The sequence below is a fragment of the Siphateles boraxobius genome, unplaced genomic scaffold (assembly GCF_051911475.1).
Source record: "Siphateles boraxobius isolate OS27281-9 unplaced genomic scaffold, OSU_SipBor_1 5, whole genome shotgun sequence".
NCBI lineage: Eukaryota > Metazoa > Chordata > Actinopteri > Cypriniformes > Leuciscidae > Siphateles > Siphateles boraxobius.
In genome coordinates, this window is record NW_027509141.1 from 2,486,890 (window position 1) to 2,513,437 (window position 26,548).

General features: G+C 41.4%; 2 protein-coding genes across 2 annotated transcripts in view; both read right to left on the bottom strand.

The window, feature by feature from the left end:
* The window catches only part of hoxc6b (homeobox C6b), a 357,188-nt gene that overhangs the window by 74,389 nt on the left and 256,251 nt on the right, over positions 1-26,548 (bottom strand). The gene's annotated exons all lie outside the window — the stretch shown is intronic.
* hoxc11b (homeobox C11b) lies at positions 22,667-24,569 on the bottom strand. Its single transcript, XM_077204232.1, has 2 exons — positions 23,921-24,569; positions 22,667-23,163 (listed from the first exon to the last, which is right to left on the bottom strand). Exons 1-2 carry the CDS (start codon positions 24,552-24,554, stop codon positions 22,928-22,930), a joined length of 870 nt encoding a protein of 289 aa, XP_077060347.1. The 5' UTR covers positions 24,555-24,569; the 3' UTR covers positions 22,667-22,927.

The window sequence follows — 26,548 nt, forward strand, 5'->3', positions numbered from 1 at the left end:
TTAACTGAAGATGCACGAGTTATGTTAGCCTAATAGTGAAGATAATGGCATTGCAGTTATGCAATGTAAAAAAGCTTAAAAATTAAGCTTTTTTTCAAGATTTCTAATTGAATTGAATATTTAGGACAATTCTTAATCAATTATTCAATTAAATTACGTAAGGATTATTCAATTCAATTTGGTGGAATTTTACTATTAATTCAACTGCGTAAATCTTAAAAAAATGCTTCTTTTTTTTAGTGAATTGGCTAGTTGTTGTTTTCGAGAGCCTGTAATATAAGCTCAGTAGATAAAGTTTTTAATGTGTCGCCTAGATTTAAAAAATAGAGAATTCTTCATCGTTGTGTTCTGTGTAATCAGAAAAGAGCTAAAAACGAAGCAAGCACAAATGAATGAATCTGTAAAAATACACAATAGCTATAAACCTGTGGCTAAACAGAACTATAGGTGAACATTATTTTAAGACAAGTTTTATTTAAAAACCTGTCTTAAAATAATGTGACAAAAAGGCTTCAAAAGAGCTTTTTTAACTTCATTGAGGAATAATTCCGATTCATGAGAGATTGCACAACTTTAGATAAAAGTGTTGCGACAGGAAAGGTATAGGCCTACGTCTTTTATCCATTTCAGTTGTTTTACAAAATGGATTGTAGCCTACCCACCTTTCCATATTGCTTTAATGTTTTCGTTACACTGTCAGTTGCACAATATTTTATTAAAATAAAGTCCAATTTTAGGATTATGTGCATATTATTTTTCACGGTGCGTCAGTTTGCTTATCAAATGAAAACAAAACAAAAAATGGCTAATGATGAAACTGAACATGCCGCCACCAAAACATACTGTCACTATTAACTAAAATTTAAATATGAAACAAGATGCACTTATTTTGAAACCCCCCACACCAAGAAATCACCCTGTTCGCCAACAATATCAATGCGTGTCTATCTTACCAACAAAGCTTGCTGACAACCTTTGGGTTTATATCCCCAATTCACACACTGGAAGCCATATATATGTTTTTACTGGCCACCATATAAAACCGAGGAAGATGTTGAAAGGATAGATGATAGTGTAGGCTATTGTAGAGCCGGCAGCGGTGGTTCATTTACAATGCCATTTGAGGAGTGTGTAAGGAAGGATAATTTGGCGGAAATGCCAAATGCACGGCCTTGATGAAGGCCAACTGACGTAATCAAGGCAGTTTCTTGCTGTCGCCAGGAAGTCAATCTCAACAACATCAAACTACCTAAACCACACTGTAAAAAAAATCTGTAGAAATTACAGTATTACTGGCAGCTGCTTGCCAGTAACTTACTGTAGATTTAAATTGATGTATATTTACTGGCAACAGTTTGTTCAAAGTTAAATGAACTTAAACATTAACAAGTCTTTATCTTTACAGAATAAAACTAAAATAACAGCCTCATGCAAAGCATTCTGGGAACCAAAATCTGAAGGGAAAAAAAAAACAGAAAAAGGTTGATGAAAATTTCTGGTTCCCAGAATGCTTTGCATTAGATTGTTATTTTTTTTATTCTGTAAAGACAAAGACTTGTTAATGTTTAATGTTCATTTAACTTTGAACAAACTGTTGCCAGTAAATATACATCAATTTAAATCTACAGAAAGTTACTGACAAACAGCTGCATAACTACAGCAATTTTTTTACAGTGCACGCATCAGCTGAACAGGCTTTAGCTACACTTCAAGTCTGAAAGCTCTCTTAAGGCAATGAGCATGAGACAACAATACACCTAAAACAGAACGCACGGACATCCATGCATTCTGCTACACGTGCTAATTTAAAGCCCCATTAACAAATGGTGCATTTCAGATGTCCTCTAATCAAACAAAACGTGAGCACTTTGTGTAGTCTAGGCTGATAATATCCTATAAACATTAGCTAATTGTTCATGGAACAGAAAACAATGACGTTCGTATTTCGTACACGATCACCACCTCAACAAGAATAAAAATGTTTTAAGAACAATTTTAAGAGCCATCTACGGTAGCCTATTTCATGAAATATGAAAAAATAATCAGCTCTAAACAGTTGAAGTCATATATAGTGCCAAATCTAGGCTTACCTTACTCGAGCTCCTGTTTTCCACTTCCTCATATTAATTCCATCACTCTGCTATCCAGGGCCGGCCCTGGCCAATTTGCTGCCCTAGGCAAGATTTTACCTGGTGCCCCATGCATCACATGCAGCCCATTTCGCCCTGTCATTGTGTTCATGATTATTTATCATAGCAACGGATTTATATTAACGGATAAATGTTAATTTCACATAAAACGTTGCTAATTTTAATAAACATGTAGCCTATATAAATATCATTAATAATTTTGGCAAATAAATTTTAAAAATGCCATATATCCCCCTCAAAACTGCACAACTGTAGAGTAAAACATGAATTAATAAAAGTGATAGTGAATGCGTCTAAAAAAACGGACGTGATTGTTACAAATCACACTGTCTGGGGCCTCTGGAGAACTCAGAACAATTGTTAGCTTAAAGTTTAAGGTAAAAATTACTGCCATTAAATTATATATCTTATGCAATTAGATAAACTGTTCATTCATTACATTACCTCTGTCTTTATCCCCTTTTATCCTATTCTCTTACGTTTGGCACTGTATCTATTGCAGACTATATAATGCTAATCTAAAATATGTCATGTAAATTTGGCCATCCGTCACAATCAGGTAACTTTCACCATGTCTAGACCTGGCACGAGCTGCCAGGCCCGTTTCTACGGGGTGCTTGAGTGTGTTAAGTGGCCTCAAACGAAAGAAATGCTGTCTACATTGGATGCATCGAGGGGCGACGCTACACAACAAATTACCAACAGTAAACTGATCGCGCGCGCTCTGTTTCTGACGCACTTCCAGCAGTCGCTGGGCGGGGGAAGATTGATGCGCCGGACCGGAGTCGGGGGACTTAGTTAAGTTTTTGTGGAGTTTTTTTGCGTTATTTTGTAGTATTTTGAATTAATGTTTTTAAAATAGTATTAGTAGAAAAAAAAATCTAAAAATTTTGTAAAAGATTTTTTTAACAAGCCCTTCCTACTCTTCACATTAAAACGCATCATTGTTGCGACTGCTCTTTGTAATATCCATGTAAAATATTAATCTGACCGGCAATCCATTGAGTCCATTTACTGACGTTTTTTAATGACATTTACTTTCTTTCTGTGACCACCTGGATGATATTTGACCAATTCGTTCCACTTCTTGCCACTGTCCACTTTTATTTAACTGTAGTGCCCCACTTTTATCATTCAAGGGGACATATAGGCCTATCTTCTCGTTGTTTCAAGCTCTACTGATCAGTAAAGTACCGCGTTCAAACATTCGGTAGCCTACATCAATATTTATAGGTATCTTCGCCCAAGTATAGAGTTTTTAAATGCAATATGTAATATTACTGTTGATGAGGCTATACTTGTACACAAACGTTCGTTTTGAATAAGAACATAAGGATGAGAAAGAACAGGATTCATCTGAGAATTGAAAAAACGAATTTACACTCATTTACATACATGACACATGTATCATTAGATGTAATATTTAATGTAATTTATATCTTTTTAATTTAATTGTAATCTCGTTTGCTGGTTCCTCGGTCCTCCAGCCAGTGACCTGGAGACGAGGATGCACGAATTAGAATTGAGAAGCACCCAAATTGATGCTTTCTCGTGTCCTCGCTCCCATAGATATCATATAGAGACTAGATGCCCTATTGGCCGCTGTGGCGCAAGAAATGCGGCCGCCATCTTAAACCGGTCATACTCCTATTTCCGTTGCATAGCAGCCAGTAGCGTAATGCCCATTCAGATTTTTCCTCCCTGATAATTTTTTTGTCACAACTTTATTCCTATAATGCTCCATAATTACCAGAGCCTATAAAGACTCAAATGTATTCTCAGGGAAGTGATTTTTCCGGATTAATTGGATTAAAATACATGAATTGGTTATGTCTAAACTGAAAGCAAACCGAGAAAATTGAGAGAAATCTGCTTGTCAAATGCGTGTATATTAGACGCGTCACGTACAGGTCTTAAAGAGACAGTAGCCCTAATAATAAACATGCAGCCGCTTGTCCTTAAAGGGATAGTTCACCCAAAAATAAAAATTCTGTCATTATTTATTCACTGTAATGTTGTTCCAAACCTATATTAATGTATTTCTTGTGCTGAACACAAAAGAAGATATTTTGAAGAATGTGAGTAACCAGACAGTTGCTGGTCCCCATTGACTTCCATAGCGAAAAATATTATGGAAATCACTGGGGTACATCAACTGTTTGGTTACCCACATTCTTCCAAATAACTTCAACAGAAGAAAGAAACTTATACAGGTTTAAAACATCTTTAGAGAGTAAATGATGACAATTAAAATTTTTGGGAGATCTATTTAATGTTAATAAAACAACAAAATCGGTATATTTTCCTGCTTTTTTGTCCTTAGCCAATCACATGGCTGATTCTTCTGGATGTGTAATAAATCGGTCAGCATCAGCCCGCCCCTTTTTCCTCATATGGTGTCTGTGTATATCAAATCAGCGCTCTAGAATCTTTGCTGTGTATGTTCAAGCAACTCACTCGTCTCGCACGTTGAGCTGGCAATGTTTTACAGATGGTCTTGAAGTGGTAAGTGGGCAAAGCAACAAATCGGCATTGAATTAGTTATCGGATGTCGGATATCGGATATTAAAAGGTAGTGGGATTATTTGTGGTTGACCTGGAAATTTGCTGCCCCTGATAGCAGCAGTAGATGCCAGAGCACTGCGCAGCATATTCCTGCTCAAATCGGCGGACCATCACTCGGGGATTACTTTTCACAAGTAAGATTTAACATTTAACATTACCGTATTGGTTGTATTTTGTGAACAAAATATGCAATGTGTCCTGTCTCGTAGCTGTGTGTATGACCTTTGCAGCAAAAAAACCTGCGTGAAAATCAGTTCGGTATTCAGTGAGATATGATTAATTAAATGCGCTGACAGCTCATTGCACCTGCCAAACAGATTGAGCGGAGCGGATGACCGGTTTAAGATGGCGGCCCCACGGCTCGTCCGCGCCAATAGGCAGTAGCGGTCGATAGGGCGTCTATCTATATGGGGTGCTTCTCATTTCTTATTTGTGGATCCTCGTTTCCTTTCCTCGCTTCCTTTCCTAGCGCCTCAGCTCCTCCCCCTGTAGGTTGTGAGGGAAGGACGCAAGGAAAGAAAGTGAGGACGGAGGAATCGAATGAAAGTTTTTTTATACATTGGTATACTTGATCACTCGAGCGTCACTTCATAGCGTCATCAGCAGCGCTCAAAGGATCTGCCCATATGTTGTTGAAGTTTGTTTATTTAAGAAATGCATAATGAATAATTAATAAAGCAAGATACCCTGTTGAAATATGTGAGATGTGTAGTTTATATAAACAGCAAGGGTAACGTATAAATTCAAATTATTGTGACCGATGTGAAGGGGGAGGAGAATGTATACGTGCGTCACGTTTAGTCAATAAAACACTTCCGCATAGGATACACCTGTGTATCCTCGCTCATGACTCCTCTGAAAGCCTCCTCACTCCTCGATCCTTGACTCCTCGCGGTGCAATTAGAGAATTGAGATGTCCTTCAAGATGGCTGTGCTTGATTGGTTTCTGGGTCATAGGATGGAGGACAGAGGAGCGAGGAGACGAGGAGGGATATTGAGAAGAACCCATGATGTCTATGCTTGCTCCTACGTCCTCCAGCCCGTGACCCGGAAACAGATCAAACTCAGTCATCTCTCAATTCTCTAACTGCACCCCGAAGGGGCGAGGAACGTGCTTCTCAATTCTTATTTGTGCATCCTTGTTTCCTTTCCTCGCGTCTCAGCTCCACCCCTGGATGCGAGGGAAGTCTGCAAGGAAAGAAAAGGAGGACGGATGAATCGAGGAATTTTCTTTAAAGCTTTATTTGCTCATTTATTTTACAGTGTGAAACAACAAAATTGGAAAAACAATAATTATTAAGAATAACAAAAATATAAAGAACAGTGAAAGAAAACACTTCAACAACATCATAGCTTGCACAAAACATAAAACAGTTAGACAGTGAAATAAACAAGAATGGGGGAAAAAAGAAAGAAAGAGGGCATTGCTTCATTTGAAAGAAATCTAAACATTTAGGTAAAAAGTTTGTAGGTCTTGCAAATTGTACATGTTCTGAGTGATTTTGGGTTAAGAGAGGATGCAATTGTAATCAAGTAATGTTTTATCTTGTGTAAGAATACCAAAATAACTGGTTTACAATTTGAACATTTACATTTGTGAATATAAAATCTACAGGAAAATAATTAGATTTATTATAAAGCAGGCATTTGAATCTGCTTCAAAAAATCCAAAAATAACAGTTTTGGGATTCATAGAGAAATTTTGCAAGATATTGCTTGAGATAAACCAACTAACATCTTTCCAAAGTGCATGACCAAAACAAGTGAAGAAGAGTTTCAGTGTCATTCTGACAGAAAGAGCAATTAGTTTCAAAATCAGATCTTTTTTTTTTGACAGGGTAAATATTGAATTATGAATTAATTTAAAAGATATTTATTTTACTTAGTTTGAGAGGAAAAGCCTTTGTTGTATGGACCATATATTTTTCCAATTTAAATTATCAAAAAGTCCACCCCACTATGAGATTGCAGGAGGGGCAGAAATAATGTTCTCAAGGAATAGAACTCTTACTTTATAATTTCTTACTTTTTTCAGTGAAACATATCTCACCAATACGTGTGTTGTCAGGTTCAGGAGAAGATAATTGTAACGGAACAGCTGCGGTGATGATATGCTGATTGTATGTATACTGGCCTAATCCTCCGGTCAGAGAAGACGCAGCGACTTCTTTCCTTTAGATAACTTTATTGGACCCTTACAACTCTACAGGGCATTGCAATATGTGTATGTGTGTGGTTTGTGATGCATCATCACCGACGCACACTATTGTACAAAGGAATAATGAAGACCACGGACTGTCGGTGGAAGGCCAACTATTAACTACACAGACATTTTTCCGAACACACTGCGTATGCGCAAACAGTCCCTCAATCTCTACATGGAGCAGCTCACTGTGACGCAACCTCCTCACAGCAGGAAATCCACAACAGCCGCCCCCAAATTCATGTATGAATGAACAGAATGTAGAAGAAGTACAGGTCCCTGCTGTTGCTAAAGGTCCCTGGTGTACAAGTGATCCTCTGGCATTTTGGGAAGAGGTACCAGTTTGGTAACCGGACGAGTGTAGACTGCCCCCTTGATTTTGACATCCGCTGAACGAACTGTCCCATCTCTGCTGGGATGAACTTTAATGACCTTTCCTATGGGCCAAAGTGCCCTAGGAAGCCGAGAATCTACTACCATAACCACTTGGTTCGAAGTGAGAACAACAGTAGGGTTCCTCCATTTATGGTGTCGCTAAAGGTCAGGAAGACACTGACGGGTGAATTGGCTCCAGAACCGGTCTGCCAGGATTTGGCTATGTCTCCAACGGCGGTGGCCTAGAAGATCACTGGAACCATGTGCAGCCTGCGGAAGCGATGAGTCGTGCCGCCCCATCAGCAGCAAGTTAGGCATTATAGGATCGGGGTCAGCCAGGTCGGAAGAGGAGTATCCCAAAGGCTTTGAATTAAGTATACCCTCTACTTCCACGAGGACAGTCCCCAGCACCTCCTCTGATACGACTTGATCCCGCAATACAACTTGGAGGGAGGCTTTCACTGACCTTACTTTCCTCTCCCACGCACCAACGAAATGAGGTGAAAGAGGAGGATTGAATTTGAATGTTATGCTTTGATCGGCCAACTGTTGCCTCAATGTGGGATCGAGATCTTCCAATGATTCTTTGAGCTCTCTGTCTCCCCCCCGGAAGTTGGTGCCTCGATCGCATAAGATCTCGTATGGCTTGCCTCGTCTTGAGATGAATCGACGCAAGGCCAGTAAGAACGAGTCAATGTCCATGTGTAGCAACAGATCCAGGTGGACACATCTCGCAGTAAGACATTTAAATATAATGCCCCACCGTTTCTCGTGCCTTCTTCCGATTCTCACTGTGTAGGGCCCAAAACAGTCGACCCCGGTGGACCAGAACGGGGGTTTGTTGATCCGGAGCCGTGCAGCAGGCAGGTCGGCCATCATTGGTGTTACTGGTTTGCTCCTCCACAAACAGCATTCTGCACAGTGTTTCTGGTGTTTCTTAATTACCTGTCGACCACGTAAGATCCAGTAATTTCAACGGATCTCAGCAAAGGTTCTCTCAGTACCAGCGTGGTGCAGACGGTTGTCGTAATCCTTCACCAACAGTTGTGTGATCGGGTGGTCAGGGCTGATAACAACGGGGTGAATACTGCCTTCAATCAGACTCTCTGCTTTGCGTAGTCGACCACCAACCCGAATGAGGCTTAATACTTGGTCATATTCAGGGCTTAGAGCACTTAAACGGCTGCTTGAATGGACTGATTTGCCCTGTTTAAGTGCCTTTAATTCTTCCGGGAAACTATCAGATTGTATCCTTCTTAGTAGAGTAATCTCCATCTCAATACGGTCGACTGCAGACATAGCTGGAGCTGCCACCCCATGAAGGAACTGATATGTAGCCTGCAGTAGTTCAGTCCATGTATCGTATTTAGCAGGATCAGGCTCATCACTGCTAATAGTAGACATATGGCCACAGAAGGTTTGAGCTCTCAACTCATCTGGTTCCTCTATGTGCACTGAGGGGTTCACTGGCCAATGATCTGAAGACTGATACAGGAATGAAGGCCCTTGACTGCAACAGTTGGGTTGGGACAATGCAAAGAGAGTCTTCCCGCGAGTGATATCATCAGCGGGGTTCAAGTCCGTATTAAGGTATCTCCACGACCCGGGCTTGGTCAGATTGAGTATTTCAGTAACTCTTGTACCGACAAATACTTTGTATTGGTTAGACTCTGACTGTATCCAGCTAGGTACAGTTGTTGAGTCTGACCACAGCACTACGGATTGGATTAGCAAAGTCAGTTCCGTCTGGAGCACTTTGGCCAGCTGGGCTCCAGTGAGTGCAGCACATAATTCCAGTTCCAGCATCGTCTGGTGTTGTTTGGGTGCAACCCGCGACCTGGCCATAATGAATGATACAGTGACGCATCCCTTTGGGTCCTCCACTCGCAGGTAGGCGACAGATCCGTACGCCTTCTCCGAGGCATCACAAAAAATGTGAATCTGCCTCACTGATGAATCATTGTCAGCAGTTTCTGGAACATAACAACGGGGAAGAACTATGTTCTGCAATTGAGGGAGCTCACTTTCCCAGGCCTGCCACACTGGAAGTAACTTATCTGCAATAGGTTCGTCCCACTGTCTTTCAGTAGCCCACAAAGCCTGAACCTGGACTTTAGCCCGGGTAGTGAAGGGGATTATAATAATAATAATAATAATAATGCATTTTATTTAATGGCGCCTTTCATAACACCCAAGGTCACCTTACAAGCAATAAACAGGTCACTGCATGAGATAATACACACAACAAACAAGCCACATAAAAAATAAGGTGCATTAAAAACTCAATACAACATGTTATAAAAAACCTTGTATAAAAAGATATGTCTTAAGACGCGTTTTAAAAGTCAACAAGCAGTCACTATTGCGAACATCAAGGGGAAGAGAGTTCCATAGGCGGGGAGCAGCATAACTAAAAGATCTGGCACCCATGGTAGTAAGTCGAATCCGAGGTACCACAAGAGAAATTGAAGATGAAGATCTGAGAGCCCGTGAAGGAGTGTAAACATGGAGAAGTTGTGAAAGGTAATAGGGTGCAAGATTATGGGGTGCCTTATAAGTGAGTAGCAGGATCTTGAATTCAACTGTATATTTTACTGGAAGCCAGTGCAATTGCTGAAGAACTGGCGAAATGTGCTCAGTATAAGGTGTTCTAGATAGAACACGTCTAAAACTGTGTCTAAAACGTCTAAAACGTCTGCCTTATAAGTGAATAGCAGGATCTTGAATTCAACTGTATACTTTACTGGAAGCCAGTGCAATTGCTGAAGAACTGGCGAAATGTGCTCAGTATAAGGTGTTCTAGATAGAACACGAGCTGCAGAATTCTGAACCAACTGAAGCTTATGTAGCAATTTGGAGGGAACACCTGTGAGAAGAGCATTACAATAGTCTATACGTGAGGTGACCAGTGCGTGAATAAGAACTGCAGTATTATTATTTGAAAGAAAGGGACGGAGACGGTTAATATTACGCAAGTGGAAGTATGCAATCTGCGTGATATTATTAATTTGAGCTTCAAAGGATAGTGTGCTATCCATGATGACACCCAAACTTTTAACCTGTGAAGAAGGACCGATTGCAGTATTGTCAATGTACAAAGAAAGACAATTAGTTTTAGACAAAACAGATCTAGTCCCAACAAGCAAAGCCTCAGTTTTGTTGCCATTTACCTTCAAGAAGTTGGCTGAAAGCCAATCTTTGATTTCAGCTAAACAGCTGGATAAAGATGGTGGTGGAAAAGAACCGGTGGGTTTGGCAGACAGGTAAAGTTGGGTGTCATCCGCATAACAGTGAAAATGAATCCCGTATTTCCTTAAAATATAACCAAGAGGGAGCATATAGATAATAAAAAGAAGCGGGCCCAAGACAGAACCCTGGGGAACACCAGTGGTAACTGTAGATGTTCTTGATCGAAAACCTTTTAATTGAATACACTGATTGCGTCCAGATAGATATGACCTAAACCAAGACAAAGCAGTGCCAGTAATACCAATAGAAGCTAATCTGTCAAGAAGTATCTTATGTGAGACAGTATCAAAGGCAGAGCTTAAGTCTAGAAGGACAAGTATGGATAAAAGCCCAGAGTCAGCTGCCAACAGTAGATCACTGGTTATTCTGACAAGAGCAGTCTCAGTGCTATGGTGGGGACGAAAGCCAGATTGAAATTGTTCATACAAGTTATTATTAGAAAGATGTTCATGAATTTGCACTGCAATACATTTTTCCACTATCTTAGAAATAAACGGTAAATTTGAAATTGGACGAAAATTATCAAAATGAAGTGGATCAACCCCTGGTTTCTTAAGTATGGGAGTAATAATAGCAGATTTAAGATAAGGTACAGAACCAGAAACAAGTGAAGCATGAACAATTTTAGTAATCAATGGGGACAGGGCTTGTAAACAAGCTTTCACTAAAGGAGTAGGCAGCGGGTCTAATTGACAAGTCGAAGACTTAGATTTACCTATCAGACCCACTATCTCTGAAGTAGTAGGTAGTGTAAAGTTAGAAAAAACAGAGTGGGGAGGTGTGTGAGTGGTAGATTGACAGGGGTCACTGTGAAGATTACCAGTAAGTAATTGCTGATGTACATTTTCAACCTTAGATGCAAAAAAAGTCAAAAAACGATCACATAAGTCAGTGGAATACATATTAGATTGCAAAGAATCAGGTGGATGCAGAATATTGTTTACCACCAAGAAAAGGGACCTGGAGTTCCCATTACTAACTCCAATTATGTTGGAGTAGTAATCAGATTTAGCCTTAGACAATGCATTTCTATAGTTTTGAATATGTTCAGCATACATTTCTTTATGAACAGTAAGGCCAGACCTGACGTACAACCGCTCTAACCTACGGCCTTTAGTTTTAAGTTCACGCAGTTCATGTGTAAACCAAGGAGCTGAATGTACAAATGAAACAATTAGAGTTTTCACAGGTGCAAATTCATCTAAAATCATGTTCAGTCCATCATTGTAGTATGTAACTAGTTCATCTACAGTAGAGAAATCAGATTTACTGGAGAAGGTGGCAAGTTCATCAGCAAGAGTAGGTACATCAATGTTCTTAATATTCCGAAATGTGATCGGACGACACGGGTTTACCTTAAAAACTGCCAATTTGGCACAAAAGGACACCAGCAGGTGATCTGATATGGCCAGATCAGAAACAGTACAGTTTTAAGGTGTTACACCAGAACAGCAAACAAGATCAAGAATCTGCCCCTTAGTATGAGTGGGCAGTGTGTTAAATTGTTGCATACCAACACACTCCAAACATGATAAAAATTCACATGTAAATGCATTACTGACATTGTCTATATGAATGTTAAAATCACCCAGAATGATTACATTTGGAGACATGGAAGATAGATAAGTCAAAAGTTCAGATAGTTCAGTTAAAAAGGCATTATTGCTCTTGGGAGGACGGTAAATAGTTGTGAGGATGGTAGGAATTGCACCATTGATTTTTAAGGCAATTATTTCAAAAGAAGAATATGTAGACAAAGTTAACTGAGACACTTTCAATTTCTCTGGATACACAGGTCAGAGTGGCTCCTTAAAATGGTTTAAAACAGTTCATAGATGGATCCATGCATTTATAAGTGCAGGATGCTTTAGAAGTTTAAAAATTCCCTCCCTTAGCAGCGGCAGCTAGTAGCGCCAGCGTTCACCCGGAAGTTTTTTTTTAGCCAATCACAAGTGTCTGTAGCTACGTTTCGCTTCCGAAGGAGGGGCGTTGCGTATCTTAAGACACCGTCCATGATTACAGTAGTGCTCTTCTCCTCTAGCATTGTGAGGGCTGCTTGGTCTTGCTTGGATTGTGTCACCTCCCTCTCGCTTTTATATGGCAAAATTCAAGCTGCCACAGGCGTTGAACATCTTTGTTTAGGTTGGAGCAAGGTGTGTCTTCTGACAGGTGAAGGAAGGAACTCTCACCGGGTGGATGCTGAAGAAAGTTAGTAGGTCCTTGCACTGCCCAGCCGAGTCGGGTGCAGACTGCTTATGATTATGTATCCGATCGGGTCGTATTGTGAAGCAAGCACCTTATATACATTTCTTATGGTGGGCTGTTTAGGTGTCACGGGCTGACATTTATAACCCAGTGTGTTGGTCAAACAATGCCAAACCAGGCCGAGAGTGGACTCCTTCGGGTCATCTCCTTCAGCAGTTAGCCAGAACTCAGATGTTATTGATCGTGCCTCAGTTGGGAGGTGAGAGATTACCTCTGTCCTGTTGGATGCCCACTGCCTTATATCAAATCCACCTGTCGCTAGGAGGGCTCTCAGGTGGTCGAGAAGATCCTTTGCCTGCTGTGTTTCGTGCGAAGCGATTTCAGGCAGTTATCCACATAGAACGAGGTAATTACCGTCTCCAGCAGGTCTTCGTTGCCGCTCTGGTGATCACGAACGTGACGCTGCACAGCGTATATGGCGCAGCACGGACTGCAAACTGTACCGAATGGCAGTACACGCCACTCATAGATATCGGGTGACCTGTCTCTATCCATGTCTCGCCAGAGGAAGCGGAGGAGTGGGCAGTCCTCAGGAAGGAGTCTGATCTGATGAAACATAGCCCGTATGTCTCCGCTGATAGCGACTGTATGTTCTCGAAACCTGAGCAGAACTCCCAATAATGACAGTCCGAGAGGAGGCCCTGGTAGTAGGTCATCATTCAGGGCACTCTCCTGGTACCGAAAGGAGCAGTTAAATACCACTCTTGCCTTTCCGTTATGATATACTAAATGGTATGGAATGTACCAGGATTCGGCAGAGGGACTGGCCTCCTCACTGGTGATCCGCTCAGCATATCCCGCCTCCACTAGCTTGTGTATTTCCTGATTGTAAACCGTAGCAAAATCAGGATTGGTAGTTAGTCGGCGTTCTGTAGAGCGAAGGAGGGGCATCACTGCAACAGGTGAGGCGCAGGGCAGAGCTACGTTTCGCTTCCGAAGGAGGGGCGTTGCGTATCTTAAGACACCGTCCATGATTACAGTGGTGCTCTTCTCCTCTAGCATGGTGAGGGCTGCTTGGTCTTGCTTGGATCGTGTCACCTCCCTCTCGCTTTTATATGGCAAAAAGTCAAGCTGCCACAGGCGTTGAACATCTTTGTGTAGGTTGGAGCAAGGTGTGTCTTCTGACAGGTGAAGGAAGGAACTCTCACCGGGTGGATGCTGAAGAAAGCTAGTAGGTCCTTGCACTGCCCAGCCGAGTCGGCTGCAGACTGCTACTGGTGCTCCTATCGGTCCTGCATGTACTGAGTGGATCGAAGTTATTAGATGAGGGTGATCAGATCCAATCAGTAGCATCGGCTGCACTTTAGTGAATGTGTGTAGGGGAATTCCTTTCAGGTGGTTGTAATTTCTTGCTAGTTTGTCACCTGGACATGACTGCTCAGCCAGTTGGAGTTCGGTTGCAGTGAAGGCTTGATTGATTGAGTGATAAGTGCGTGGTTGATTGTCAGCGGACACCTCAAATGACACTGTCTTTCCCTGGAGCTGCAATACATCCTGTCTGATGGTCTTCAATTTGAGTGACTCCACTTCCCCGCTCAACCCAAGGTGTTTGACCGCAGCAGCCAGAATCACAGTACGCTCGGAGCAGTCATCCAACACTGCATGTGTTTTTAGTGTTCTCTTGCCATGACGGAGTAGCACTGGTACCACTTTTAACATGACACGCCTTGAGTGGCTGGCGTGATCCAGATACACTGCATTTGTTGGGGTACTGACAGTGAGGATGTTTAGCTGCGGGTCTTGGGCCACAACTTCGTGAAGTATCGGCAGGTGTTGTTTGTTGCACATGGAGCAGAGTTTCTTTAGGGTGCAGCTCTCTGGAGAGTGTCCACGCCCACATCTCCAACATTTTCCTTTGTCCTTTATCCAGGTGGCTTTCTCTTCAGTAGGAATTCTTTCAAACTCTGCACAGCCGTTGAGGTAATGATCCTGTGTGGTCCCACAATACGGACAATAGGGCTTAAAGCGCTTTCTCCCTTTGCTTGTGGGCTGATTTTTCTTTGAACCCAACTGGAGGTTGGTCAGTTGTCGCTGTGGAGAGGTCTGCTGATGTTTGACTGTTGTAGAGTCACTGCTGAAGTAAACAGAGGCTGGTTTGACCCATTGTGATTTACCTGCTTTGTTCTCTCTCTGTGTGATACGACTGGGATCAGCCGAGTTGGATTCTGCTGCACGTCGAGACACCTGGTGTACCTGAACCTTCCTATCGAGCCATTCAGCTAGGTCGGGTAAGGTGTATGTCTGGTCACTCCCGCCCGCTGCGGATGATGCCTCCTTTAATACAAAATTCAGCAAAGCTATCCCTGTAGTTGCCAGGCAGCTTACCAAGGAGGGTGTCTATGTGGGAGCCGCACTGCAGTTCAGACTGAGCAGGACCGTCAATGCGACTTAGCATCCCCACCAGAGTGTTTACAGCTGAGGAAAAATCTTCGAAAGCCTTTCCGTCGCCAGGTTTCACGGGAGGAGAGTTCAATATGGTCTTTAATTCTCCCTGTACCAACTGATTTGGCTGCCCATACCGATGCTGCAAGGCGTCCTTTGCACCGGAGTATGGTGTAGGGTCGTGTATGTATCTCTTTGCCATTTGGTAGGCGGTAGGCAGTTTGAGATGATCAAGTAATACTTGGTATTTATAATCTTCAGTCAAATGTCGGTGTGGACCAAGTAAATTATCCAGTCCCCTTTTCAGCATGATGAAATCACTCTCCATTCCAGAACTGAAGAGAGGCAGTTTGGGCTTTGGAATACCGTATGAGGCTGCAATAGCCATTTCTGTCATGGTGAGTACTGCAGGATTGTTGTAGGGAGATATGTATCCACGTGCTGTAGGTGAGGCAGCCCTTTGAGTAAGCTGTGGGTTGTGTGCAGCCTACTCAAATCCAGACTGGTATGGGTGTGATTGAACTTCAGGGAGATATCTGGTCTGTAGGAGTGGATAGGCTGTTCCTAGATCAGTAGGTGCCTGATAAGGAGGGATAGAACGGGAGTTTGTTCTTATCCCTTGTTGTTGGAGTGAAGCAGGTGGAAATCCAAGCTGTGGTCCAGGTTGAGGAGTGAACTGATGCTGGACATGTCAATGATAAGTCTGCTGTTGTACAGTTGTGAGTAAGGGCTGAGGTATACTTTGATGCTGTGTAGGTGCAGGCTGGACTAGCTGAGGTATATACGGGGCAGGTGAATATGTCCGCAGGGCTGCTGGCTGATTTGGCAGATATACTGTTGGGGGTGTCTGTTGAGCTGGTTGGTGCACTGACTGGACGTACTGAGCTGTATGCGGGACGGGCAGAGGAGGTGAATATGTTCACTGGGTAGGCGGGGTGAGGTGTGTAGGTGCAGGCTGGACTGCAAGCAGCTGTGTAAACTCTGGCTCTGGTCCAGTTAGAGTAGCTGAATGGCGAGTGGACACACTGAGGTCTAGTGGTTGTGCTGCTAACTGGATGGATGGCTCCAGAGATCTGGTAGCCTGAGTTGTTAAATTGAGGTCTCCCTGTATGGGTCAGTGGGTAAGGTTCAGTGTTCAGTGTTATCTAAGAGCTAACAATACGCTCCATTAGCTGATTTCCAACTCATCTGGTCCATGGTGGGCGATACTCTGGGCCATATCTCTCCACTGTGGTGAAAATGAGGAAGGCTTGAGCTTCGAAGAGGATATAAGTTGGATGAATGCTGTTGAGGGTAAGTTTTACATTTAACACTGTCCATGGCTGACTGTAGTTGTTTCACCTGCCTAGTTATGTCTTTCATGCGGGCTTCCATCACTTCCAGCATGAGATCTTCTGACCCAGCGTGCAGAATATGGTCTAGAGACTCTTCCTCTTGCGCTTCTATCATTGGATGTGTGGCATCACAACTATGCAAATTGCCAGGGTTATCAATGACAAAGTCACGCAGGTGCCTGGGGAGTTGGTGAGACCGTCTTGGGCAGGACACAACTGAAGGTTGATCACCTGCTTGGTTGTTGGAAGTTGCCATGGCGCAGTTATACACACGATCCGGCTCGAAGGACCACTTGTAACGGAACAGCTGCGGTGATGATATGCTGATTGAATGTATACTGGCCTAATCCTCCGGTCAGAGAAGTCACAGCGACTTCTTTCCTTTAGATAACTTTATTGGCCTCTTACAACTCTACAGGGAATTGCAATATGTGTATGTGTGTGGTTTGTGATGCATCATCACCGACGCACACTGTTGTACAAAGGAATAATGAAGACCACGGACTGTCGGTGGAAGGCCAACTATTAACTACACAGAAAGTTTTCCGAACACACTGCGCATGCGCAAACAGTCCCTCAGTCTCTACATGGAGCAGCTCACTGTAACGCAACCTCCTCACAGCAGGAAATCCAAAACAATAATGAAACCAAAGAGAGAGTATTATTTTAGAAAAGCATGAGTATGCCAAATGGAATAACATCCATAAACTGTGGCAAACTCTTTGGGAGTTACCGGTATATTATATTCTGAAAGAAACTCTGCATACCTAAAAAGCAGACCTTTAGTATAACAGACCTGTTTAACATAAAATATTCCATTACTGAACCAGTGATTATAAAACAAAGACTTATTCTTAAATAAAATATTCCTATTGTTGGAAAGCTTATTTATACATAGGAATATTTGATCACTCGAACGTCACTTCACAGGGTCATCAGCAGCGCTCGAAGGATCTGCCCTTATGTTGTTTTAGTTTGGTTATTTAAGAAATTCATAATAAATAATAATAAAGCTATACCCTGTTGAAATATGAGAGATGCGTGGTTTATTTAAACTGCAAAGGTAAAGAATAAATTAAAATTATTGTGACCGATGTGAAGGGGGAGGAGAATTTATACGTCGGTCACGTTTAGTCAATAAAACTCTTCCGCAATATCATAACTCCTCTAGAAGCCTCCTCACTCTTCACTCCTTACTCCTCGATCCTCACTACTCAATCCTCGATCCTCACTTCTCGATTCTCAACTCCTCGATCCTCACTCCTCGATCCTCACTCCTCGATTCTCGACTCCTCGATCCTCATTCCTCACTCCTCAATTCTCACTCCTCGATTCTCGACTCCTCGATCCTCACTCCTCACTCCTCGATCCTCACTCCTCGATCCTCACTCCTCACTCCTCGATCCTCACTCCTCACTATCCTCACTCCTCACTCCTCGATCCTCACTCCTCACTCCTCGATTCTCGACTCCTCGATCCTCGATCCTCACTCCTCGATCCTCACTCCTCGATTCTCCACTCCACGATCCTCACTCCTCACTCCTCACTCCTCAATCCTCACTCCTCGATCCTCACTCCTCACTCCTCACTCCTCACTCCTCGATCCTCACTCCTTGATTCTCGACTCATCGATCATCACTCCTCGATCCTCACTCCTCACTCCTCACTCCTCGATCCTCACTCCTCGATTCTCGACTCCTCGATCCTCGATCCTCACTCCTCGATCCTCACTCCTTGATCCTCGATCCTCACTCCTCACTCCTCACTCCTCGATCCTCGCTCCTCGATCCTCACTCCTCACTCCTCGATCCTCACTCCTCGATCCTCGACTACTCGATCATCGATCCTCACTGCCCGATCCTCAGTCCTCACTCCTCACTCCTCGATCCTCACTCCTCGATCCTCACTCCTCGATCCTCGACTACTCGACTCCTCACTCCTCACTCCTAACTCCTCGATCCTCACTCCTCGATCCTCGCCTCCATGCGGTGCAATCAGAGAATTGAGATGTCCTTGAAGATTGATGAGCTCCATCGGTTTCCGGGTAATAGGATGGAGGACGGAGGAGCGAGGAGACGAGGAGGGATATTGAGAAGCACCCAGTGTGTAAGCATCCTAACTGTGCGTTCACACTGGACGCGAATAGCGCGTCAAATTCGCGTCTACCGCGTCTAGTTTGACGCTTGACCACTTTGTGTTAATTCGCGTGTCAAGAGTGAAACTGACGCGCGTAAAAACAAAAGTTTGAAGCGAAATTTACGCGCGTCACGCGCGTCAGAATCAAAACCCGTTGGCGGCCATCTTTTTTATGTTGATCGAGCATTCATCGGAGAGTCACCCCTCTGTATTTGCTCTGGAGAGCAGAACGGCGGCATTGGGGTAATCGTCGCCGTATTTGTGTCCATCAGACCCTTCGAAGGCGAACCCAGTGTGGCGAGTTTCACCATTGGCTCGCTCCAGGAGCTGCGCCTGGATGACGGCGGCTTTCAGCGGTACTTCCGCCTGTCCCGCGCCCAGCTTGATGACCTGTTGTCCCGCATCGGAGCGAGGAGCACCCTCGCCCCCATCCACCTAATCTGTCATTTATTTTTGTTTTGATGATAAATGGAGCCAGCCTCCAAAAGTGATTAATCTGTCCTGTGATTTTTCTCTCTCTCTCGAACAACACTGTCCAGACACTAACTTATGCAGTATGTTGGTTGTCTTTACATTAATAATATTTCATATATCTAGATATGGAATAAATAGCATTCAATACAAAATGAATATGTCTCATATATTGAAATCAAGTTTTATGTGATAAAATATTTGCTTTGTTGTGCATTAGAACCAGTCATATTACAAAATAATTTATTGAAGCCTCCATATACTTCACCACGTGACAGCAGCGGATTGGTTAACGCGGCGCGAATTGACGCAGAAGTTCAGATTTTTCAACTCGGGCGGCAGACGCGAATTCGCGTCAAACGCGTGAATGCACAAATAGCACTAACTAAATCATTCGCGCGTAACGCGCTTAACGCGCCAGACGCTTAAGACGCTTGAACTTGACGCGCGAATGAGGCGAATTCGCGTCTACCGCGCCGCGCTCTACGCCTCATTCGCGCCGCAGGATTTTTTTACGCGCATAACGCGTCTTTGCATTGACTTAACATTGAAATCACTCGCGCCTGACGCGCTATTCGCGTCCGGTGTGAACGCACCATCAGGAGTCATGAGGAGGATAAGGTCCATCCTTCTCTCGCGTCCTAATGGGGTGGAGCTCAGATGCGAGAAAAGGAAGCGAGGAAAGGAAACGAGGATGCAGAAACATGAAATTAGAAGCATCCTCTAATTGCACCACGAGGAGGCGATAAATGAGGAGTGTGGAAGCTTTCAAAGGAGCTTACAAGGCAGTAAGGAGAAAGGCAGAGCGGCTATGAGCAAGGATTCAAAAGTGTATCCTACAGAAATATTTCTTGTTGTGTTCTGAATGCCATGCATCCCATAGTTCTCAAACCCCATCAACAACGAACTAAACTCCTTATCATAGAATATGATGCCAATCTCCTTCATTCAGGGCCCGAAAGAGTCCTTGCAGAGCTCAGATGTCACTATTGGATTTTAAGAGTCAGAGCAGCCATGAAGAAACATCAACTCATCTGTGTTGAATGCCAAAAATGGCGTCCCCAACCTAGCATCCCCATAATGTTAGACCTGTGGCTTAGTTAATCCCTCTTCCCAAACTTGGATGATGACAACACCAATCCTTCACTTTGGAAGGACTTTCTACCAGGTTCAAATGTCACGAGCAACATCTATGTAGGAAAGCCCAACAACGACCCCTGAAGGTATCTTTATGTATATATCTTTATTAATGCTTCTTGAACAAGCCTAGTCAAGATGTGCCTGAACAAATATCAGGGGGCAGTCTATATGTAGGCCTATACAGGTGGAGAGACTTACTTGTTTTCTTGCACAATATGGACTGGTGCATGTTTGTTGTTCCTGTGAGTAATTGATTGATTAAGAACCCACATTTTCACTATTGCTAACCAAATCCTCTGAGCGTCCCTTACGCTCCTATTAAATTAATAATAGTTATTTTTATTTGGGGGTTAGTTTTTTTACACATGAATAACAAATAAATGTAAATGTAAACTATAGGTGACTAACGATGCTTTCGGGAAATGCACCTCAGTTTAGATAAGCAACACCATTTAGTTATTATTAAGTCGTTCCATTAATTTATGGAGCGAAGCAAAATGTTCATTTTATATTAGCCTAAAATGAAACTGTTAAATTATTTAATCAACTATTTTAAAAACAAAACAAAACAAAAAAACCCAGACAGATCATAACAGAATTCTCTCAGAGATGTGCTTTAGACAATGCTTGACCTCCCCAAACCTAGATAGTATATTGCTGTTCTTTACATTCAATACATTATCATCGAAACATTCTTCATTAATCTTGATTAATTATTTATTATATATCTCCATAACGCATACCGTAAAATAACATTTTCTTTATTAGATAGCGAGACCTTTGGTGGGTTACCAACATTTTCGTTAATTTTTTTTTAAGAAATGTAAAAAGTAACCAATGCTTATGCGGATAAATGATAAAAAATGTTTTTGTTTAATTAAAAGCAGCGCCTTTAATCAGTAAAAAAGTTGATTTTTATGTGTTAGGTTTTTTAGACCTCTTTGTTTAAATACCGACTTGACATTTTCTTACAAGTATAAAATATTGTGAAATCACTACAACTACAAATATAAATTGTGCCTTCTCTTTCTGATAATAAATATTATACAGTAGTCAACATTTGAAGTGGATCAAAACCACTTCAAATGTTGACTACTGTACTTTAAAAGAATACAAGTAGGCTATAAGTGCTAATTGAATGTAATGTTTTCGTACACTTAATTGAATGTTATTTACAACTGCATTAAAATGTAGTTTAAATTGATTGATTGCAATTAGTTGAGTATAAATATAGACTATTCTAATTACTTTAACAGTAATTTTATAATTATATTGTATTTGAAATATGGTTAAAATGGATTGTCAAATGTAGGCTACTTACAAGGCTATTTATTTTAAACTAAGATATACATTAATTCCATTTATATGGATGCTTTTTCATGTATTTAAATATGTTTTGTATGTAATTATGTATGTAATGTTATGTTTGTAATTACGCATTTGTAATGACGAAGTTGCAATTCAGTACATATTAAGTTCAGTAGCTATGTGTTCACTTCAAATGTAGGCTATATCAAATAGGCCTAACAGGCTAGTTATAATAAAGTACTTTATATGGGCTTTATGTCAACACAGCAACATAAGTGTACTTCTTTAAAGCATGATGACATTAGATGATTACAACATAATGATTAAAAAAAATAACTTTAAGTAAAACGTAAAAAAAAATTAACGTTAAATTTAAAAAAGTGCATTTTTAAAAAGTGTACAGAATTTGAACTGTACTCTCTTTATGTACACTTAAATTGCATTTTATTTCATTGTTTCCAATTTTTGTTATTTACAGTTTAAAATATATATATATATATTTAAAATTTGAAGTAGGCTACACTGCACATGCACATTCAATACAATTAAGCGCATTTCTTTTTCACATATAGTTATCACCACCTATGACAAATTATTGTTTATGTATTGTTTAAATATGATAACCTGTTTATTCTTACCTTGACCGAAAAACAACATTCTTAGTCATTCATACTCGCATCTGATTTACTGGATTTATTTTTTTTTTGTAACATTGCGAGTTTGAACATTATGCACAGTCTCATGAAAGTGCGTATCTATACCACGAATGTTATTTCTCGTGCCATTTATACGCCAAAAATGTTTTTTGCGTGTATAAGCTACGCACTGAAATCCCCTTGGGTAGGATTAGGGGAAGGGGGGAGGGGGGTGGATGCGTATTACAAGCTATAAAGTGCGTATCATATGCAAGCGCAAACTGCGTATCATACACACCCAAAAACTCGTTTAGGCGTATAAATGGCACGATAAATAACATTCGTTGTATTGATACGCACTTTCATGAGATCGGGCTCTTTGCTTCTTCACAGCATAGCATGGAGAACACAAACAATAAAAAGGTGCGAAGAGATTTTTAACACTGCGTCGGTTTTTCAGCTGCTTGTTGAAGCAGAGCCAGTATGATAATAATTATTACATCCTTAAAGAGGTTAAGTAGCCTACTGTTGCATTGAAACATACAACATAACGAAACATGCTTCTTCATTGTCTGCGAGTTGCGCAAATGTTGGTTTGTATTTGCACAGCATATCTCGGAGAAACATTCACTCCTACACAAATATACACAAAGATCGGTTCCGTTTCCTTCCAAAAGTCACATACTTTGTGTCCCTCGAAGAAAAGTCCACGGTTCACAATAGGGGGTTTCCAGAAAAATATTGCAAGCGGTGAATTCCGCTTAACTTCTTTTCCTTCATCCGTCTGTTCTGGAACCAAATCTTGACCTGTCGGTCAGTGAGGTTTAACATTGAGGAGAGCTGAAGCCGTTTCTCTTTATTGATGTAAACATTAAAGAAGAATTCTCGCTCCAGTTCTCGGATCTGAAACTTGGTATAAGGACATCGCTTCTTCCTCACTCGTGGGGTAGCTAGAGCAATTAAACAAGAAAGAGAGGTCAAAAACTGCCTCATCAAAGCTGTAATCAAATGATCAATTATTGGCATTATTTCATTATCACTACCAGCCACTTTAATAACGAAAAACAACAATATTAGTAACAGCCTATGTAATCTATTTGTTACTATTTACCCCCCCCCCCCCCCATAAAAAACATGTAAAATAGTTAATGACGTTTCAACAAAACAGAATAAATGGAGAGAACGATCTAGTCTATAGTCTATACAGTCTACAGGCTATTAAAAATGATACACTATTGCGAACTAACGGGTTTGTTTTCCATTTAATGCATTTCTCAGAAAAAAAGTTATTTTCAAAAACGCATTAAACTTTCTGCTAAATTATAGAATCATATTTTCGAAAGGTTTTTGCTGTGGTGGGTTTTACTTACACTGGCTTTCCTCAGATGCCGAGAGCAACGTTCTGCTTAATTGCTTTTTATTATTGGCTGCTAAAAGTAACATCCCTTAAACGTTCGGTACAAGTTCATGATCAAAGTTACTATTTGTCACCATTGCTTCTTCGGAATTTCACAGACTAACACATTGTCTGAAACATGTTTTTTCAAAGACCTTTCCCATTGTAAATTTTTTTCCGCTCACAGAAAAAGCTTTGTAGCCAGATTATAATAAAACCCCTTGAATGCTTATAAAACTCCACATAAAATCTAATACGAAGCACCGCTCTAGCCTATAGCCAACATTTTACAGCGACGAACACACACTAACCGGATTTGGGTTGGTTGTCGTTTTTTGTCCCCGACGAGGTTTGAAAAGAACCCGAGGTTCTGTTTTTCTCATGCTCTTTCTCTACATCTCCAGCACTGTCGAGGACTGAAGACTCAGGCTTTCCAAAGCTGCCTTTCTGCAAACAGTTGCTTTCCAATCCGCTACTGGAACAGTCCAAAGAACGACCAAAACTTTGCGAAAAAACGTTGGTCTTTCCAGTGCTGGAGTAAAAGCCAGTGCTGGAATGGTTAATACCCGGGTGATAGTGGTGGTGACTGTAGACATTTTCGTTCTTCATCCACTTTTCCGTCATGGTGGCTAACGGCGGAAGGCAACCTCTGTCCTCCCCCGCATAAGAGGAATAGTTCCCCCCGTGGTGCCACTTACCCGACTGATTCAACTCATATGATAAATCCCTGACTGGCGGAACTTGCGTGAAGTTAGTGGAATACGAATATGTGATTTGCCGTGACTGGGCTTGTGGTAAAAGCGAGGAAACGGTAGAATATTCTGGGGCGTAAAAGGTTCTGGGGAGGAAGAGTTTTGTGGCGCAGTCCACCCGCTCTCCAAACTCGGAAGTCCTTTGTTTACAAGACTGGGAGTAGAAATTGCCTAGATTGAAAGAGTTAAACATGATTCCTTTCAGTTCTCCGGTAGATCAAAATGAATGCTTTGGACCCGAACAGAAGAAAAAAATTGGGAAGGCGAGATGGTGCGCTATATCCCACCACTAACTCGCCCTAAAACACGTGATCGAAAGTTGATATTCTCATATATCAATTAAGAAACGTTTCACACGTTGGAGTGGTTCACTCAATGTAAAGGCGGCTGAAATTACTGTTTCAAAGTCGACGATATCATGGTGCTATGGCAGTATTAGTTTCAAATATTGTAATGAATGTGCCTTGAGTGCAGAATGACGGCTTCCTCTGCCCTCAGTCATAACAAGAGTTAGCCTAAATCTCCATAATTATGACATAATACGAAGAAGAAGAAGATATATAGCCCATATAGCAAATTTTATTATCATACATCATGAAGTTGAATAAAATGATGCATGTAGGCTATGATAATACAATTTCAAAAATATAATTCTATGAGGCCGTTATGTGTGTCTTGTTGTCTCTGAAAAACAACGTAATGGACTATTAATTAGTTTGAGTTTCTTGTTTGTGTCGGATTGGTATTTGGGTTGGTTAAGGTTTTCAATCCACTGCACTGTCGCCATTATCTAACACACCGAATCCAGATAATCAGTTCATTTGAGCTTCATGATAAGAGAGGCATTCACAATGTGCAGTGCTGTGCAGGGCCAGGAAATATGCATGAGAAGGCCGGTGTAAAAGCCCAACCCGAGCTCACGGCAATTCGTACGTATTTTACGAGGTGGCTAATTCCAACGAATTCATACAACCTCACTCGTACGAATTAGTAGGCCTACGATTTTTTTTTACACATTTTACGAGTTTCCCAATTCGCATGAATTCGTACGAATAACACCTGACCCCGCCCCTAAACCTACACATCACTGGGTTTAGACACCACTCACTCGTACGAATTGGTCGAGTCTGTGTGCCATTTTCTATTGAACAAACAACCGTATTAGAAAGCTAACTTTGCAAGCTGTCTGTTTCATTGAGGCAACTCTGTCATAATATGTTATCATAAAACAAGCTACACATGGCAGGCGTGTGAAATTATGTTATTGTCCCTCTAGACTCACATCATTTTAATTGGATGTTAGCCAAACTTTTCATTTGGCTTGCTTGAACTGTGAACAGTTTCAAGTATTAACTAGGGCCGTGTGTATAACAAAAATAAAAAGGTCAAGAGTAAGTGAGCAGCAGCAATCGGCAACAACTTATAAGAGCTGGACCAATGAAACATAATTTGACGAAACAAATGCCGAAAATGTAGTGTTTCCATGTTTTATGGGGACTTTCCATAGACATAATGATTTATATACTGTACAAACTGTATATTCTATTCCCTTACACTAACCCTACCCCTAAACCTACCCATCACAGAAAACTTTCTGCATTTTTACATTTTCAAAAAACATCACTTAGTATGATTTATAAGCTGTTTTCCTCATGGGGACCAAAAATGTCCCCACACGAACAAGGATTTCAGATATTGTCATCCTTATTGTCACATTTTGTCCCCATAAGGTAGGGTTTACCAGGCCACACACACACACACACACACACACACACACACACACACACACACACACACACACACACACACACACACACACACACACACACACACACACACACACACACACACACACACACACACACACACACACACAAATGTCATGCAATATATGGTGTATCGTATCAATGGTTATGACAATTTTACTATAAAATAAATTCTCCCTTTCTGGATAAATCTGGTTTCAAATCAAATTAAATCAAATTATAATAAGCTTCTAATAAAGTGTATTACATTTTTATTAATTTAGACAGGATTTACAGAGTTAGAACTTCAGAATGGTGTTGGTTAGGCTATTCATTGTTATGTTAAGCTGATGGTGTTAAAGACACGTGATTCAACTATTCTGAACCCTGCCGTTTAAAATGTGTAGCCAATTGTTTTTGTACCTCCAGGGGAAATACAACA

What these genes read in the sequence shown, in the direction of transcription:
- hoxc11b (XM_077204232.1), bottom strand. Translation starts at nt 24,554, where the DNA reads ATGTTTAACTCTTTCAATCTAGGCAATTTCTACTCCCAGTCTTGTAAA. An exon ending in CGACAACCAACCCAAATCCG is followed by an intron (nt 23,164 to 23,920) that starts GTTAGTGTGTGT and finishes TAATTGCTCTAG; the next exon opens with CTACCCCACGAGTGAGGAAG.